The following is a 20,571-nucleotide window of genomic DNA, read 5'->3' as shown; positions in this document are numbered from 1 at the left end:
TAGCGGTTTTTTGGTTTTAGTGGACGGTGGGGGTTAACTATTTTTAATTTATTTTTATTTTTGTTAAAAAAGGAAAACTATTTTTGATTTATTAATTTTATTAATTTAGGAAAAGTGAAAGGCTGTGATTGGCTGGCTCGTGCTTTGTTTCTTTTTCTGCCACTCGTGATTGTGACGCAATTTTGTGGACTTGTTTTGACACGCGCGGTTTTGAATTTTGGATTCCATTTTACAAACATTTTCATAGACCGAACTAGTAACAAACCCGTGCGTCCGCACGGGTTCTGGTATGGGACGCGCATTTGTTTCAGATCTATATTTTTTAATAGAAAAATGTCTGGTACCTGTGAAAAAGTAATAATTGAATGTATAGAAAAACGTATGATACCAGTGAAAAAATAATAATTGAATGTATTGAAAAATGTCTGGTTCCCGTAAAAAAATAATAATTGAATTTATAAAAAAATGTTGTGAAAAAAATAATAATTGAATGCATATAAAATTTTTTGGTACCAGTAAAAAATAATAATTGAATGTTTAGAAAACTGTCTCTACCCGTGAAAAAATAATAATTGAATGTATAGGAAAATGTCTGGTACCAGTGAAAAAAAATAATAATTGAATGTTTAGAAAAATGTCTCGTACCCGTTAAAAAGTAATAATTGAATGTATAGAAAAATATCCGGTACCCGTGAAAAAATAATAACTGAATGTATAGAAAAATGTCGGGCACCCGTTAAAAAATAATAATTGAATGTATAGAAAAATATCTCGTACCCGTGAAAAAATAATAACTGAATGTATAGAAAAATGTCTGGTACCCGTGAAAAAATAATAACTGAATGTATAGAAAAATGTCTGGTACCCGTGAAAAAATAATAATTGAATGTAAAGAAAAGTGTCAAGTACCCGTGAAAAAATAATAAATGAATGTATAAAAAAATGTCGGGTACCCGTAAAAAAAATTAATTAAATGTATAGAAAAATGTCTGGTACCCCGTAAAAACATTTAGATCAATAAAAAAGTTAATATAAAATATGTGAATAATTAAAAAGATAAAAAATATAATAAAAAATAAAAGCTAAAAAAATTATGATGGAATGTCATGACATCAACTCATGACATGGCGCCTGCAGAACTGGAAGAAAGATTCAGTTTGTACTTAACAGATACAGAATATTCTATGTGAATATTATGTAATCCTATGTGGCGCATATTATGTAATCTTATGCGTTTGTACGGGTTCTGGTATGAGACGCGCATTTGTTTCAGATGTATATTTTTTAATTGAAAAATGTCTGGTACTTGTTAAAAAATAATAATTGAATGTATAGAAATATGTCTGGTACCCGTGAAAAAATAATAATTGAATGTATAGAAAAGTTAATAAAAAATATTTTGATCAATAACTTCATGTCCCGTTAATAATCAATATTTTGATCAATAACTTCTTGTTCTCATGTACAAATATTAGTTTTATCAATAACTTCATGTACTCGTGTACCTTAAAAAATATTTTGGTCAGTAACTTCATGTCCCGTTAATAATCAATATTTTGATCAGTAATTTCATGTCCCGTTAATAATCAATATTTTGATCAATAACTTCATGTTCCATGTACAAAAGGTTTAGTAAAACAGAATCTTATTTTTGCATCACATTTTATACACTAAAACTAACTTAAAAATATTATTAATTTTATTTTAGAAGCATAAATTTTCTTATATATTATTTTCTTATATATATATAAATATATTTTGTCGTTATTATTCAATATTTTGACAAGTAACTTCATGTTTTCGTTATTATTTATAAAACAATTCTCACATGTAAGTAATTCATATGATTTAGTTCTTAGGGTTGTTTTTAAAAAATTTAATTACTTGTAATTTTTGTAAAAATAAGACCTTTACATAAATATTATTTTAAATAATTTTTAGCATGATAAACTTAAAATATAAAATACTTTAGTGATTTATGATTTAGATCATTTTTTTTCTAAAATTTGACGTAAAAAAATAAAAAAGAAATTAGAGAAAAAAGTAAATTATTACTGAGATAATATTTTTTTAATTAAAGACATAGTATTTTATGAAAAATATAAAATATATAAACTAACTACATTGAGATCATATTTTTTAATTAAAGACATAGTATTTTATATATTTTTTTCATTGCCATGTTTCATTTGGACTCCATTTGGCTGTCATTTTATTATTTCGATATTATCCAATTATGATTCCACTAATTCCATTTACTGACCTCAATAGCATGTTTCTTGATGTTTCATTTGGACTTGGCTGTTATTTTTCATTAGAGAGTGCACAGTCTCTCCTAAAGATAATAAACCCCATTAATATGATAATTAAAGTAACTTCAATCAAAATGCCTATTGGGATGCGTACAACCGTGAAGCAGCATGGTTGACAATTAAATATGCACATAAAAAATAGAGCTTTGAATCTAAGAAAAATCAGAACTATAGCAAGTTGATTTTAAGCTTATCATGCTTACAATCACAAGACCAAATTTGCAATATTTTCCCTGATGATTGTATATAAAAAACATTTTAGACTTTAAAGACAAGACCTAGTCAAACCAGCTTTAGGACCCACAAGAACTCGGTCTTCTGGCAACAAAGTATTCATTAAGGTTGATTTACCAACATTAGGGCGTCCTAAAATTGCTAACTGCAACGGCACTTTGCTTTTGTCAGCCTCAGGGGAACTAATCTCATCACTGCAGCTATTCTCCTTAGCACTTTCATCTATATAATGAGTAACAATTAAAAGAAGAATAAAAAGAAAATAAATATTAGACAACAACACAAAAGTGAACTTAATGTTGATAATTGCAAACTCTTACATCCCTCCTTATTCATCTAAGATCACAAACAAACGACCATCAAATAATTATACTCCCAAACCCATTTTCCAGGGCCTCAAAAACACATAATGCTATGATATGTATAAAAGTTATCATTTTACTAACTTCCAGGTAAACTTTCACCTGCCTAGGTAAAAAGATTATTCAACACCGATGGTCATAGGCTCTATCAATAAGACTTTGGATTTTCAATCTACTCTAAAAAGTTGACAGTATTGAGTTTATGATATTTAGCCTTTAGACAAAACCATGAGAATAATTTAATCACATCCATCATTTGCTGAAAATCGCCTATCGCTCATTTGAATATAATGTTATTTCCTAATAACCATACCCTCCACGAAGTGAGACTAACCAAATTAGAGATCTTTCCATACTGATGTTCAAGTTTTTCAGAGCATGAGAAAAAGTACGATCTTTCCATACTGATGTTCAAGTTTTTCAGAGCATGAGAAAAAGTACGAAGTGATGTTCTAACAGAAGAAGAAGCTAGACTCTCTAATGGACTCAGAGGAACTGGTAAGTGCTGCATTATCCTTTTAAATACGTCTCCATAGTCAATGGTGCTCTCAGCTTCAACACATATTTTAGCCATAGTTCGAACAGCAAGTTCTGGATAAGCTCTAACAGTTGTCTCACCACTAAGCATCACACAGTCTGTTACATCCAGAACTACCTTGGCAACATCAGTAGCTTCGAAGTTCCCTGCATCGTTAACAATTTCAAAGAAAGACAGATACGGTACTTATATCTCAAAGAAAGATCTCAAAGTAACCACATAAATAATTGTTATTATACTCATCCAAAGTTATATGCATGCCTTCAATGAACACAAAATAGGGGTTATTTGAACCAATTATTTGCATAAAGACAACCTATAATCCCGATGAAACAGAAGATAAAACACCAAAACATTTCTAAGTCAATAATTTTAATTCTATATTTTTTATTACATACCAGCTTAGTATGTTCCTCCTGAATGTGCATCAACTGCTGCCTTGATTCTTCTTTGCATTCTGCAACTTTTTGGTCACGCCTTCCCTCAATTTCTGCGATAGCCTTGTCAGCCTGATGGTTCAAATTGGTCAGAAATGAGTCAATGGAGAGTAAGTGCTGCAATGACTAATATATCTGATCAAACCTTGTGTTTTTCCATGTTGACAATTTCCATTTTCTCTAGCTCATACTTCCTTTTAATGTCATTAATAGCCTGTTCAAATACATGTTATGAGAAGTTATTGCATAATAAATCAAGCACCTATGATCGATAATCAGTTATATGCAATACCTGATCATTTCTCTGAGATATTTCTTTTAAATGCTTTGACAATTCCAACTTCTTGTTTTCTACCATTTGATCATATTGATTTCTAGCTTCTGCGAGTTTACTTTCAGCAGCAGTTAATAACGACCGGTTCTGCAAAGCCATAAAAAAAACATAAATATTATACAAACACCAGTGAGGAAATTGCAGCATGCACAATATTTTAGCTTCAAAACCTCTGTGATCTGATCTTCCAGCTTTTTTTCCTGTTCCTTATGGTGCAAAATGCATTGTTCTTTTTCCTCTAAGACTTTATGTAGCTGTATGACTTCTTTGTCAAAAGAGTCTGCATGTTCCTCTACTTTCATCCTCTCCTTTTGCAGAGTATCAATTTCCTCTGACTTCTTCAAGATGTCTGGATGCATTCTTTCCATATTTTCTTTGCTTTCAGACTCTAAAGCTGAAATTTTGAGTAGTAAACCTTGCTGCAAAGCAATAGATATCCTGATAAGGAACACAATGTATGTTGATAGGCTGTTAAATAAAGCAGATTAACAGTAATACCAGTTGGTTCTCCGATGATCTAACACTCTCTAACAGAATTTCAGCTTTCTCCTCTAATTTGGAAATAGTTACTTCTGCTTCTTCCTTCTTTGAGATTGAATACGTTTATTTAAATTTATCTTTTATAATTAAATTAAAATATTATTACAGAGTTAATATCTTACATGAACTTAATATCCAAACCAATATTGAAAAGCATTCACATTCCACATTTAAAAGAGTTCAAATTAGGACTTTCAAAACCAGTATATAGACGCAAAACTCCGCTAACGCACCACTGCAAAACAACTCTATAAACAACAGAGAACCTTATAAGCACAACAAATGAAAGTGTTTACCATGTCTGTTAATACTAAAGCGTTTACCTTTGGATCATGATTTACAACAGGTGCAGAATCTACAATGCATGCTTACCAAATAATGCAGTAGCTAGCAGTGTTAGGGTATAAAACCTGCAAAATAGAAAAGCAGAAAATTAAAATACACAAAAACCAAACTGCGACATATCACAGAAAAACCAAACTGAACATGAATCCTCATTCATCACATAAGACTCGGTCTAAACGTGAAACCAAACATACCCAGAATTTTCCTAAATCCTTTAAACGATTAGATGATTCTATATATTTTTAACAACGGGAAGCACCTTACCCGGAAGCATATTGTTGCACATGATTCTATATATCTTACCCAGAAGCACCTTGCTGCACATGACATCCCCACAAAGCCAGACCAAAACCCCCTACACCAGACAGAAGTAACACATTAGATGATTCTATATATTTTTAACAACGGGAAGAAAAATCAAAACTGGTGAGATCCAAACAATCAGAAAAATCAAAACTTTACGACGGATATGTCGTCGCAGTGACCGTACAACAGATAAAACCCCACAAAAACACAACACTGTATATGTCAAATGAAACAAAGTCCTGTAACCCTAATCCCATAAAAGGGTCGGATCTGGAAAACAGTCCTGTTAATGAGAAATGACAATGGATAAGGTTAAAAATCATCAAGAAAACAGCCGCAGAGCAAAAACAACCAAAACCCTAGTTCATCCCAACACTCATAAAAAAAACCTAAACAATTTGTTCATCATTTTCCTTAAAATCAAAACCCTTCAAAATCGTGAAAGAGGAGGAGAGATCAAGAACAAATACCAGAAATACCTCACCCGTGATTCAGAATCGTTGATGTCCTTAATTTTTTCCATCGGACGAGCCATGCAGAGGTTGAAGATAGAAGATGGAGAGGTTGAAGATGGATGAAGATGGAAGGTGGTTCGGATTTCAAATGGCCCGTGTTTTGGAGAAAGAGGAAAAAGATTGAGGTAGATAGAAAGAGTGTAAGAAAACCTGTTGAAAAGACTATGAGAAAGCCTTTGAGTATGGCAGAGGGTATAATTGTGGAACCCAAGAAATATAGCAATCTAAAAAGATTTTGATTATTATATTTAAAAATTCGAAAAGGGTTTATTTGGCTTGTCTTGCAAACAGAATGGATGGTTTTCAAAAGAAGAGCAACTAAGGTGTCCATGTGGCAGCTTGGGGAAGCACAGGGGCAGTATGGTCTTTTCCAGAGCAGTTAACTTTCTTATATTGTAGATTAGCCTCGACTTTATTTTTCGTATGTTTGATTTATTTTGGTACAGTCAAAGAGAATTATCTAAAAAGTAAAGTTTAATTAGATAATCATCATAAGTATTTTTCTGGTATAAATTTGTCATTCTCTAGAAAGAAATTATTTAATGTTATGAAGAATTGCAGCATAATAATGTCAAATATTAACACACTCTAAAATAAACTTGATAATAGAGTTTGAGTCATAATAACACATCAGATCTTTGACGTCAAGATCTCAGGCCATACACAAATCATGATATAACGTCATCACCTTAGCATGAAGGATGTTTGAATAGCCAATATTACCCGCAAAACTGTGAACCTAAACATCATCGACATTTCAAATCAATCCATCAAAATATGAGACTCCGAAATTATCAAGACTATTATCATCAACATTCAAAATCATATTATTATTTTTGTGTGCATTTCTCGTGATCGTTCTCGTTGGATGAGACATATTATGCTTAAGAAAACATTTAGCTAACAAATTAGCATAATTCAATGTGATGAATTTCAAAGTATAAGAAGATATCACTTCATTCGCAAGACACTGTTTGTTTCTAGTGCGCCACAACCACTAGTAAGCAGCTAAAAAGGTAGAGTCATCGTCGATGTCATGTCTAACTCAATCATATAAATTATCCCCTTGGAAGAATAATGAGTCCAAGAAGCCAATAGATTTTCAAAAGCGAGTAGCAAATTCACAGTGTCTCAAGCAGTGGAAAGTCGTCTCAGCGTCTTTATTGCATATAAGACAAAGATTAAGCATAACACGATGACACAATATTGATCTCGTAGGAAGAGACTTGTGTAAAGTTGTCTAAAGGAAGAAATTCACCTTCTTAGAAGCAGAAATATGCCACACCCACTTCCTTCGCTTGATTTTTGCAATTGTTTTTGTATTTTTGTCTACAAAAATAATTGAATCAATTAATATACACATAGTAAAAAGGTGAATCTATTTGCACTTCTAATTTATTGTACCCCATTCTTTTAGCCATAGTTAAACCTTCCAATAAAATTCTCATAATTCCACTGCATATGCAGTCGTTGATCCAAGTGATTTAGAGAAACCATTAATCCAATGATCATCTTCACCTTGAAACAAACATCCATATCCAATATTCGTGTTAGTAATCTTGAAAGCATCATTTGTGTTATGACAAATCCATCATTGATCTAGATGATACCATCACACTTCCTTGCTTATTCTACATGTGTTGTACTGCAAACTTTTAGTTGAAACCATGTTATTGTTATATGATATAAACAAGTTCAATATCACTTCCCAAGGCTTGTAAGGATCGTGATAATTTGTATCATGAATTATTTGATCCCTCCATAACCCCAAATAATGACAAGTTGTACCCAAATTGCATCTTATTTAACCTTTCTATCCCTCCTAATATGATTGTTCAAATTAAAATCAAATCAATGTTCTCTAATGAGAAGAAAAAAAGTGCTTAAATGGTTACTTCAATTAAGTGTCGCCATATTATATATGCAAGAGGACAAAACATGTATCAAGGTTTCCTCCACATGGTTACAATAATCACAATAAGGTTCTTTCACATACCAAGTTGTTAACCTATCACTAGTTAATAACTTGTTATGCAAAATATGAAAAGCAAATACGTTAACCCTTTGTGTTGATTCCAATCTCCACACCTTCATCCATTTTTTATGATCTTTATCTCATAAGTATCAGTCAACCTGTTATATGCATCATCAACCATATAATTTCCTCCACCCTCTCCCAATCAAAGTTGTTGGTCACCTCCTTGACCAATTGGTAGTGGTAAAATTGCTTGAATATTTAAAAAGAAATTACTTGACATATATTCAATAAATTTACTATAATTCCAAGCGCCCGTGTTACTCACCATATCACCTAGTCTCCAATTACTAATATCTTCAGGAATCATCTCAACAATACCACTCAGACTTTATTGAGCATCCCACCATTTAAAAAAAGAGAGAAGAAGAAAAATTGGTGGGTCCGTCAGCCAATCCGCCAACTCATTAGTAAATGAGGAAACCTTGATTTTTAAGCTCAGACGTCTAAGTTAGTCTTCCCCGCCCTACCCTACTTTTGGAATGACTTAAACGAGACATGTATAAATGGGGCGAACCACACGCTTTTCCACCCCTACCAATTAGAACCAAGTATACTTCATTTCCTAGTCACTAGCAAGTATTGAAACTCGTTACTAGAAGACTAAGAAGATTCCTTGGCTCTGGTTATTGCATCAAGGAAGTTAATGCATTACTTTCTAGCACATTTGATAGTAGTTCGGATAAATTAACTTTTGAAACAAGTCTTCCTTAAACCCGACTTAGCAGGGAGAATGGCTAAGTGGTCAATTGAGTTCTTAAAATTTTACATCTATTTTGAACCCACAACGACCTTCAAGTCCCAATTTTTTGTGAATTTCATTGTAAAAATGACGCCCACCACCTTAAAGTCGTGCATGAAGTGGGTCGTCTTTATAAATAGGCTGTCAAATAGCAACGAAAGTAGAGTTGGCCTTATTCTCAAGAGAGAAAAAGGGCTCACAGTAGAAATGTCCCTGCGTTTTTTAATTTTCCACCACCAACAACTAGAGAGAATATGAATTTTTCATCACCGGTCTCATATTTGCATTAGAGATGGAAGAAAATGAGATCATGTTGCATACAAAATCCTAACTCGTGGTCTCCTATTTTAAAGGGGAAGCAGGAGATAATGACTTGTTACTGTAAAAACACGTAGCAATGGTCAGTGAAAAATTGTATTCATTTAAGGTGTATGAGACCACACATATGTCTATAATGCATAACACGGGGGCAGACGTCATATATAACTTGAAAAGTTAGTAATGGTAGATATCAACCATTCTTTTATCCAAGAGACGCTGGAGAAACCCAGTCTCACCCCAATCATCTTTATGGTTGTTATGTCAAAGGGAAGAGAAAATCCGTCAAGGATCACCTTCATCATGGAATACATTGAGATTGAAACTCTGCCAACAAATCCCACTGAATCCAACTTAGTAAAGAGAAGATTTTGCTCTTACTTAATTACCGGGGGAAGTAGTACAAGAGCTTGCTAGAACTCGATCACATGCGTGTGAGGGCACATGGTGAATTTACGCTAGAAATGTTTCAATGACCCGATGTGCATTAAATTTATGTATTATGGATGCCAACTACTCCCACTCAGTATCACAGCATAACCTCCTCCTTTTTCGGGTTCATTCTCTCAACAAGCATATCCCTTCAACAAAACTTATGCTTGGAATGACCTTGCAAATTTTAGCATCAACATTCCTTACCACATTATTGATACTGGGGAATCAGGGATAAGGTGCGAATAAGGCAGGTCATACCATTTTTGGAAGGTCTGAGCATAGTCTATGATATATTTTTTAGGCATGAGCTTGACCTATGATATGTAATATTAGACATTCATATTGTAAGCTTTAAGGAGTGTATTTTAGTATGATTAAGAGCTTATCACTTATAACAAACATTGGCAGGCTTATTGATAATTTGGAGAAGGTGGTTATCTATCACTCATATAGGGAAGCGAACAAATGTGGGGATGCGCTTGCTAGTGCGGGGTGTGGGATTCGTCGTGATATCGTTCGGTTTGATGTTGCGCCAGAGTTTATTGTGAGGTTGATTGAGGAGGACGCCAAGGGTGCCTCGTCTTCTAGGCTTGTTATCAAGTAGTTTTGTTTGTTCTCGGGCCTCGGCCCTCATTGTAACAAAAAAAAGAAGTGCATTTAACTTGATAATAAATTTCCCACTACCTATTTTTGCATTGCACACTAGTTTGCTATCCATGATATATGAAAATGGATCACTGACGCGATTTTTTTAAAATTAACTAAGTTTTTCAAAACAAATTACACAAATAATCAAACTTTCAAATTATTTACACATTGTCGCCAACAATTTAACACATTGTCTCCAATGAGAGTGGCAACAAGACTACACTCATTTTAGTAGCAAGTTGCCAATTGGGGTGGCGACAACATTGAAAAATATAATTTTAAAAAATTGTGGCGGTTCAAAACCGCCGCAAATATATATATATATATATATATATATATATATATATATATATATATATATATATATATATATATATATATATATATATATATATATATATATATATATATATTTGCGGTGGTTTTGAACCAACACAATTTTAAAAAAATTAAAAAATTTCAAATAGGGTGGCGACCTGGTCTCTTTTTTAGGTGTAGTCGCCACTTAGAATGACAACAATGGGTAAAAAAACTGAAAAAATGGTCATTTCTATAAAAAAATTTAAAATATTAATTATTTACGTAATTTTTTTTGAAAAAAGTGGTTATTTAAAAAAAATATTCACCTAATGCTCTTTTTGTCCAGCCTTTCATTTGTGCTAATCCAATGGCGGATAATTTATCAAAAAGAAATAAACAAAAAATACAATTTTTTAATGAGAGATAAAATATGGATGAATGGTTGTAATTGTGACAGAAAAAGAAGAGAGACTAAAAAAAGGTTTCGATGAGACTCAAAGATCCATTAATCTATTAGTTAAATATTTTATTCTAATAACTTTGCTTTTAGTTAGAAAATCTCCATTCGTAAATTCATAATCATAGAAAAAAATTAATTGTTTACTAAGAAAATACTCCCCCTATTTTATATTATAAAACAAATTTTATTTTTTAATTTTATTGAATAGTTAATATATTTGGTTTGGACTAGATAAATAAAATTTGTTTATAATATTAGGATGGAGAAAATATATATATTTAAAATATAATATAGTAACACTTTGGAGGTTGTTTAAAATGGTGTAGAGGTGTTTAAGGAGTGGTTTGGTTTGATTTTGAAAGAATTCGATATTCAAATCGATTTAAATTAAACGAATTGATTTGAATTTGAAATTTTTTGCAATAAAACTCAAACCGAACCGAGAAATAATAGATTAGTTTGAATTGAATTGATCAAATAGATAAAGAAATACAAAAATATTTGAAAAAATTAATTTATTTATGGAAATTAATTTTTTATAATAATATAAAAAATATATAATATTAATAGTGTTCAATTATAAATATTAGACTAATAATTTTTCTTTAATAGATTCAAAAATATCTAACATAAAAATCTTTTGAATTTATAACTAGTCACTTGAGTTAATATGATAATGAATATGTTTTATAGCTCTATGCTCAGTTACCACATTACACTAACAATTTTTAAATAACAAATTAAAATAACATAACTTGTTCACATAAGACATTACACTTTTTTCTTCTTGAAGTTGAATGCTCGATAGTAATTTTCATGATAATTTATTATGGTTGGTTTGAGTTGGGTTTATTGTTAGAAAATTGAAAATTTGATACCCGAAATAACTATCATTAGATTTTATTGGTTTGGTTATTGTTCTGGACTGGGCCGGCGCTTGGCCCAGTCGGACTTAAGCCCAAATTATTATCAGCCCATGAAAGACAATCCTCCCCGGCGCATAACTAAAGTGCCCGTCTGACGGGCGTAGCCTATGACCTTCGGTCGGTTGACCCACTATCTTCAGAGTCGAGTAACACTTGTCTCGAGTAAGGCCACCTGCCCGAGACAAGGCAGACACTCCTTGCGAGCACCTCTGCCTGCTCCTTCTGCCGAGGACCCTCCTCCTTGTAGCGTTCCTTCACTTCCAACCCTCCGGATTAAGCGGAATCCACGCACTCCCTAAAAGACCGCGTCTCCCCTTAAACTTCGGAGTGGTTGACCCAGGATGGAGACCACGTGTTGGTCTCCACTATCCACGTAGAATCCTAACAGTCTCCGAATTGGGTTCGGACATCCAGTCCAATTGCGAGATCTTGGCCCAGCTCTGGGGGCTATAAATACCCTCTTTCACTAGAGGATCAGGTAACATCATTCATTCTCTCTTTTACCTTGTACTTGCACTCTGATTGCTCCATCTTCTCACTTTGGCATCGGAGTACCTTGCAGACACACCCCCTCTCAGTTCACAGAAGATCCAGTTCATTGCAGACCTTGAAGATCGATCTGATCAGGTACGCAGTTATCATTAGATTTTATTAGTTTGGTTTGATTCTTACCCGAACTAAAAAAAGTCCAATTCAAACACAATATTTTTGTTCAAATTTATCCGAACCAATGAACACCTCTATTAATTGATTAAAAAAATGAACACCTCTATTAATATTCATAATTGAAAGAAGAAAATAACTCTAATTGAAAAGTGAAACGGTATGTTTTTTTAATTTCGGCATAATGAAAATAATTATATATTTATGTTTTTTTTTTAACAACTAAGATGGAGAGAGGGTATAATAATAGCTGTCAAGCACGAGAGTTTTGATTTTTAGTTGGCGGAAAAGGTGCGACTCACGCGCACTCGCGTGGTGAATGAGCATGGCTGGTAGCCTGGTATCATTGTATTTGCTGCAACTGGTTTGAGAAAATACTATTCCTTTGATTTTTTTCAACAAAATATTCCTTTCAATTTGAAAAACAAAAGGACAATAATACCTTCACCGATAATAATTGATGATTTGAAATTTCGATTTTTTCTTAGTAATCGGATAGGAGTTGGACTTTTGTGAGAGAGAATTGGATTCAACTTGTTAACAAAAAAATAAAAAATAAAATTGGATTAATTAAACTTGATGACAAAAAAATTAGATTGAAATAAATTTCATCTCATAGTTTAAATCACTTTAGCCATCGTTAAATTTTATTTATTTTGGTTAACTAAGAGCATCAAGATCTCAAAATGTAATTTAGACATTTCAATTATGTTAACACTTTTAAAAAGTATTTTTATCTCATATCTCTTAACTCATCTATTTTAATAAAAAAAATAAAAAAAAATAGAAAATGATGGGATTTTACCAAAAAAAAGTAAATAAAAGAAAGCAAAAAGAAAATAAACAAAGAAGACAGGAAATTAAATAAATAGAAGAAAATATTAAAGTGAGTCAAAAGTATAAACATCATTGAATTTAGTGTTATAAATAGTAGTCGCATTCTTTAGTGACTTGTTTTGAATGTTTATGTGATTTATGAATATGACGAGTGTTAGCAACACTCTCTTTTCAATATTCTCTCCAACACTCACTTTTTTATTGGTTGAATCATGTATGGGTCATATGTGGGATTCATTTCCAAAGTGAGGGACCCACACATGTTTCAACCAATAAGAAAATAAGTGTTGGAGAGAGTGTTGAAAAAAGAGTGTTACTAGCATTTCTCTTATGAATACATAAGAAGTAAGATGAGACTATTTATCCATGTTGCCATCATATATAGTAGCTCAGACATGTGTAATGATGTTCTTATCTTTTCAAATAATTTCATTAAGTGTCCATTATTCTCATTAATTAGAAATTGAGTCTTTGGAATACTATTCTCCAAGGTGGCATCATGTTCAACATGGTGATCCCTATGTGATATTCTCCACAATAACATCACCTATTACCTATTGATGTTGAGAAATTACTTGGAGCATCTCCATCTTTGTACTGATGTTGTGCGTAGTAGATGAACATGGAGTCAGTGGCGGAACGGGGGGATAGGGAAGGCCACGACCACCCCTTTATTTTAAAAAAAATAAATTATATACTGGAAAATTCAAAATCACCCTTATGTGAAATCCAAATTTATTTTCTACCCTTATGTGAAATCACGCTTAGGTTAGAAAATACAGAAGGTAAAAAAGCTTCCACGGTTCCACCTTTTCTTTCTTATCCACGTGCGTGTGCCACCTTTGAACCGAAATAGTGCCACTATCAAAACCGAAATAGCTAAAATATTTGCTCGCATATTTGATTCATCTAACATGTAATAGGTAAAAGGCTTCATTCATGAATCATGATGAGGTTTTTCTTTTCTTCTTAGAGTGATTGCTTGCTTGATTTTTTTGGGATTCTTCTTCCAAAAGCTTATAGTTGTGGGCATGTGGCTCTGTGGTTCTTCTTTTTGGATTTTTTTTCAAGTTATTACTTTACTAAAGCGTTTGAAATTTTAGTACTGATGTATTATTTCTTCATTTTTCAATTAATGAAGTTAACAATTTTTTGATATGGATTATATATATTGTCCCATTTTTTAATGAATAGTTTCTATTGTTGTTCAAGTTGAGACGTGTTGTACTTTCTCAAGTAAACTACAATTGGTCCCATTTAGTTTATAATTTTTTTCTCTTTTAATGTCTATTTTCTCTAAATTGATATTATCGGAAAACTAAAGATGAATAATAGAAAAATTAATTCTTTTTTCAAGAGGAAAACATGTGAAATTGAAAAAGAAGAGAGAGATGAAGAAATTATAATCCCAACAATTGAAGAGCATCATGGTTTTGGGAATCCAATAATTGAAGAGTATCATGGTTTTTAAAATTCTTTGGAATGCGATTCTGGAAAGTGTCCTCCGATTTGGCATTATCCACCAAATCAAGTGGATGTAATACAAAGAGCTTATCTAAAAAGAGGTCCATATCAAATTTATTTAGTAAGCTATCATTTATCCGGTAGCGAGGATCATCCAAGAAGGTTTCAACACACTTGGTTTAGCATATTTCTCTCATGGTTAGAATATTCACCATCCGAAGATGTAGCATATTACTTACCATGTTATCTATTTAGCAAAAAACCAAGTGGGCATCCTGGATCACATTTCTTCAGTTCTACGGGTTTTAGAATTTGGAAGAAAGTTAGGAATGGAAAACATTGTTTCTTTCTTAAACACATAGGGAAGGATCCTTGCTCACCACACAACAATGCAATGAAAGCTTGTCAAGACTTATTGAATCAATATGGTCATATTCAAAATGCTATTCAAGTGTAAAGTTTGAGTCAAAGAATGAATAATTGGCTACGTCTCAAGACTTTAATTGACACAGTTCGTTGGTTAACGCTTCAAGCTTGTGCTTTTAGGGGTCACGATGAAACTAACGATTCGATCAATGAAACTTTCTTGTGTTGTTAAAACTTGTAGCATCTTACAATGATGAAATTGCAAAAGTTGTGTTGAAAAATGCTCCACAAAATTGCAAGTATACTTCACATCAAATTCAAAAAGAGTTCTTGCAAATTCTTTCTAGTAGGATGAAAAATCATATTCGTGAGGAAATTGGTGATTCTAAATCATCTATCATTGTCGATGAAGCTCGTGACGAGTAAAAAAAAGGAACAAATGACTCTTGTATTAAGATTTGTTGATAAAGTTGGTTTAATACAAGATAGATTTTTTTATGTGGCACATGTTAAAGACACCACATCTTTAACTCTTAAGGAAGCAACATGTCATATACTTTCTCGACATAAACTTGATGTTTCTAACATCCGCGACCAAAGGTATGATGATGCTAGGAACATGAGAGGAGAATGAAATGGTTTACAAGCACTCTTTATGAAGGATTTTCCTTATGCATACTATGTTCATTGTTTTTCTCATCGATTGAAACTTGCATTGGTTACATCATCAAGAGAGGTACAAACAATTCATCAATTCTTTGATAAATTGATTTTTGTTGTCAGTGTTGTTTGTTCCTCTACAAAGCGTTATGATGAGTTACAAGCTGCCCAATTAGAAGAATTTTCATATTTGTTAAAGATTGATGAGACTGTAAGTGGTAAAGGTGCAAATCAAGTTGGTACCTTGAAATGAAAGAGAGATACTCATTGGGGATCACATTACAATTCTATTTGTAGCTTGATAAACATGTATGAAGCAATTTGTTCAGTTTTAAAAAAATGCAAATGAAAGAGGAAGTTATGCTACACGCGGAGATGATGATAATTGTTATAATTACTTGAAGGCATTAAATTTTATATTATTTTACACTCGATGAAAGAAATTATGGGGATAACAGATATGCTCTCTCAAGGCTTACAAAAACAAAATCAAGATGTAGTTAATGTTATGCATTTGGTTCGTTCAACAAAGAGCTTTATTCAAGACTTCTGAGGAAATGATTGGGATATATTGTTGACTAAAGTGAGATCTTTTTGTGAAAAACATGGTATTGATATTCTTGATCTTAATGATGTTCATTCAACAACAAGATTTGAACACTCCCGTCTTGAAGAGAATCAAGTCACAATTCAACATTACTTTAAATTTGAAATATTTTTCACTACCATTGACAAACAATTATAAGAGTTGAATAACAGATTTAGTGAGCAAGCAATGGATTTGTTAACCCTTTCCTGTGCTTTGTCTCTTAATGATGGATATAAAGTTTTTAACATTGATACTATTTGTTTTTTAGTTGAAAAATAGTATCCTATGAATTTCAGTGATCAAGAGAAGAATAATTTGCAATTTCAACTCCAACATTTTCTTTTTGTTGCTCGTCAGGCATCAAACTTGAATAATTTATCACATATTCAAGAACTATGTTTATGTTTGATTGCATCTTGACAGGCTAAAACTTACTTCTTGATTGATAGACTACTTCTTCTTATCATGACTCTTCCCGTTTCTACGTCCACAGTTGAGAGGATTTTTTCAGCAATGAAAATTATCAAGACTAAGTTGAGAAATAAGATGGATGATGGGTTTCTAGGAGATAGTATGACAATATATATTGAAAGGGAGATTAGTGCAAGCATTAGTTATGAGTCTATTATTGGTGATTTCAAGTCACTCGGAACACGTATAACATTATTTTAAGGTACTTTTAAGTCATGTAATTTATTTTTTTGATAATTAACTTTAAATATATTTTAAGTTAAATGTTTTATTTAAAATTCTATTTTCATTTTATTTATAATCTTTATTTTACGTTAGCGGCCATCCCAAAAAATTTTATCTGGCTCCGCCATTGCATGAAGTATCTTAATATGTTCCACAACTTTTTGTTGCACCAATACATAAACCTCCCTTAATATTTCTTGCAACATTTGTGAGGATTGTTCATCCACACATCACATAATCTCATCAATGATTTTATAATGGGCCAAACTATTAACAATAGCCACCAAATGTGCCTTATCCTAGAAGTTATACACGTCATTCCGATGTTGTTTTATTGGGAGCTTAGACCCAACCCAAGGTGTTCAAACTTTAGCTTCCTGAATAGTTGTAAACTTAACTAAATTAATTACAACAATATTATGTATGTTTATAAGGAAGAGTTAGAAACAATTCATATAATGAATTCAAATAATAAGGTATTCTCAAAACTGATAAAACTCCAGACAATACTACAAATAATATCTATCACTCTAATTGTTAAAAAGATTTCACCACCGTTAGACATTCGTAATAACAAAGGGTGTGATAGAAAGTGCGCCAATTTTCACCACAGTCAAAATACTAACCAAGGTGAAAAGTGCTTGGTTTCTGGGTTTGAATCTCGACGACAAAATTTTGGAATTTAATAGATGTGTTTTTTTACCAGAGTTGAAATAGTAACCAAGGTAATAGATGTTTAAGACAACTTTTCATCACAATTAATAATTACAACTATGTAGAAATGTATTAAATTTTCTATCACTTTAACAATGTCTTGACTGTTGGCCTAAATAATATTATTTTAAATTATAACCATTTATTTTATTTATTAATATAAAAATATTTTAAAACTAAAAACATTTGTTCAAACAAAGAAGAAATTGAATAATCTAAAGAAGAATTAAAATCCAAAAATAAAATGGTTAGTATGATGAATTTGAAATAAAAACATAATATTGTATTAAAAGAACTTGGAAACATAAAGTTGTGTTATCTTAATACAACATGATGTTTCCTTTTCAAATTCTTACGATTAACCATAGCAATTTGAAAAGAAAACTTCATGTTGTATTTAGGCAACATAATTTTATGTTTCCAAGTTGTATGACCCGAATACAATATTATATTTCCTTTTCAAATTCACTAGATTTTTACCATTTTATTTATGGGGTTCAATTCTTCTCTAGATGATGTTATCTCATATTTGTTTAACTAATATTTATAGTTTTAAAATATAATTAAATTTATAAAAAAAACCAAATAGTTATAGATTAAAATAACTTTCATTTTGTTAAGAACAAAATGCCAAGAACACGGTAAAGTGACATAAGATAATTTTTTTTTTTGCACAAATGTAAACATATTACCTTAACATTTCAATATTGAACAATTCTCCTACAAAGGACTTTAGTCTTCTCCTTACAAAGTAACACTGATCCATTATCTTATAAGGACTTCAATCTTCTCCATGCATTAAATTATTCTCAACAAAAACAATAATAGGGTTAATACTTATCTTCCCCTGCCATACAGGCCCCTTTTGAAAAAACCCCTGCAAAAAAAAAACTTGCATGGAATACCCCAACTTTTGGAAAATATTTGTCTTTAACCCTTGGTCTGGCCACATCACTAAAAATGACGATGTGACATCGTTTTCTATTATTATTAATTCAGAATAGCTGCCATATGTGTTTTTTGCCTCATGGAAAGTCCAAATTGCTCTTCTACAATCAAAATCCTAATTCTCTTTCTCCTTCAAAAAATCGTGTTCCTTCAATAAATCGTGTTTTTTCAAAGAGGCCTTAAAAAAATTCTGTTTCACGCCCACCACCAACAAACCTTCACCAAACCAGTGGTTAAAGAGACAACCCCTTTTGCTGTCCGCCTTGACGCCATCTTCGTCTTTGCCATCAATTTTGCTCTCTCAAAAACCTTAGAAAAAACCTCAATTCTCATCAATGGCACCAAAACTAACCAAAACCGAGAAGAAGATCTCTTACGGCGCCAAGCTATGTCAGCTTCTCAACGAGTTTTCGCAGATTCTTATTGTGAATGTTGTCAATGTTGGATCTAAGCAGCTTTAGAATATTCGAAGTGGTCTACATGGGGATTCAGTGGTTCTTATGGGGAAGAACACTGTGATGAAGAGATCTGTTAGGATGCACGCTGAGAAGTCCGAGAATAATGCTTTTCTTAACCTGATTCCTCTACTTGTTGGGAATGTTGGTTTGATTTTCACCAAAGGATACTTGAAAGAGGTTAGCGAGGAGTTTCCAAGTACAAGGTAGGAGCCCCTGCTCGTGTTGGTTTGGTTGCTCCCATTGGTGTTGTTGTTCCTCTTGGCAACACAGGGCTCAATCCATCCCATACCTCTTTCTTCCAGGTTCTCAATATTCCCACAAAGATTAACAAGGGTAGTGTTGAAATCATCACCCCTGTCGAACTCATCAAGAAGGGAGACATGGTGGGATCTTCTGAAGCTGCATTGCTTGCCAAGTTAGGCATTAGGCCCTTTTCATACGGTCTTATGGTCAGTTCTGTCTATGACAATGGCTCCATATTTAGCCCTGAGGTTCTTGATCTTACCGACCATGACCTTGTTTCTAAGTTTGCTATTGGTGTCTCAATGGTTACTTCACTTTCCTTGGCCATTTCATAGCCAACATTGGCTGTTGCTCCTCACATGTTTGTGTTTTGATTGTAGAAGGACAATTTGGACTTTCCATGAGGCAATAAACACATGTGGCAGCTATTTTGAATTAATAATAAAAAACGATGCCACATCATCATTTTTAGTGATGTGGCCTGACCAAGGGTTAAAGACAAATATTTTTCAAAAGTTGAGGTATTCCATGTAAGTTTTTTTTGCAGGGATTTTTTCAAAAAAGGCCTATATGGTAGGGGAAAATAGGTATTAACCCACAATAATATAACTCAACAAATACAAGCAACAATAACGCAACATTTTACTTATATCAATAAAAACAATAACACAACTCAACAAAAACAACAACATAACTAACAAAAATCACAACAATAACACAAATCTTTTACTCATCTCATAAAAAACAACAACATGACTCAACAAAAACAACAACAACATAAATTTTTTACTTTTATAAACTAATACAACAATATAACTCAACAAAAAAAATAATATCAAACCTTTAATCTCATCTTAACAACAACAACACTAGAACTTTTTTTTTTTGACTAAACACTAAAACTTTTCTTACCTCAATAAAAACAACAATATAACTCAACAAAAACAACAACATAAAATCTATAGGGTCTAGTGTATCAACAACAAGAAAAAATAACAAACCCTAAAAGACAAATAGTTTGACCCTAAAAACAACAATATAACTCATAACATGAATGGTGGAAATATTTCACGTACCAGAAATGTGAAGAAGAAGTCAAAGAAATGAGTTTCATGTTACATGATCCATTCGAGTTGAAGAAGATAT

The 20,571-nt window shown here is 32.2% G+C and overlaps 1 protein-coding gene and 2 pseudogenes across 1 annotated transcript; 2 read left to right on the top strand and 1 right to left on the bottom strand.

The window, feature by feature from the left end:
• Positions 1-2,577: 2,577 nt before the first annotated feature.
• Positions 2,578-4,734, bottom strand: LOC131619184 (uncharacterized). The gene is made up of 8 exons (XM_058890308.1): positions 4,388-4,734; positions 4,176-4,304; positions 4,029-4,097; positions 3,845-3,955; positions 3,708-3,762; positions 3,243-3,592; positions 2,867-2,882; positions 2,578-2,768 (listed from the first exon to the last, which is right to left on the bottom strand). The coding sequence occupies exons 1-8, from the start codon at positions 4,583-4,585 to the stop codon at positions 2,578-2,580; spliced, it is 1,119 nt and encodes a 372-aa protein (XP_058746291.1). The 5' UTR covers positions 4,586-4,734.
• Positions 4,735-9,823: 5,089 nt separating this feature from the next.
• Positions 9,824-17,038, top strand: LOC131619183 (uncharacterized; annotated as a pseudogene).
• A 1,900-nt stretch (positions 17,039-18,938) lies between these two features.
• On the top strand, positions 18,939-19,799 carry LOC131619182 (large ribosomal subunit protein uL10-like; annotated as a pseudogene).
• The last annotated feature ends 772 nt before the right edge of the window (positions 19,800-20,571 follow it).

This window comes from Vicia villosa, linkage group LG7 (assembly GCF_029867415.1).
Source record: "Vicia villosa cultivar HV-30 ecotype Madison, WI linkage group LG7, Vvil1.0, whole genome shotgun sequence".
Taxonomy (NCBI): Eukaryota; Viridiplantae; Streptophyta; class Magnoliopsida; order Fabales; family Fabaceae; genus Vicia; species Vicia villosa.
The sequence above is the reverse complement of the archived record's forward strand: the minus strand, read 5'-3'. Positions and strand labels throughout refer to the sequence as shown.

What these genes read in the sequence shown, in the direction of transcription:
- LOC131619184 (XM_058890308.1), bottom strand. Translation starts at nt 4,585, where the DNA reads ATGGAAAGAATGCATCCAGACATCTTGAAGAAGTCAGAGGAAATTGAT. An exon ending in TGGAAGATCAGATCACAGAG is followed by an intron (nt 4,305 to 4,387) that starts GTTTTGAAGCTA and finishes ATGGCTTTGCAG; the next exon opens with AACCGGTCGTTATTAACTGC. An exon ending in TATCTCAGAGAAATGATCAG is followed by an intron (nt 4,098 to 4,175) that starts GTATTGCATATA and finishes GTATTTGAACAG; the next exon opens with GCTATTAATGACATTAAAAG.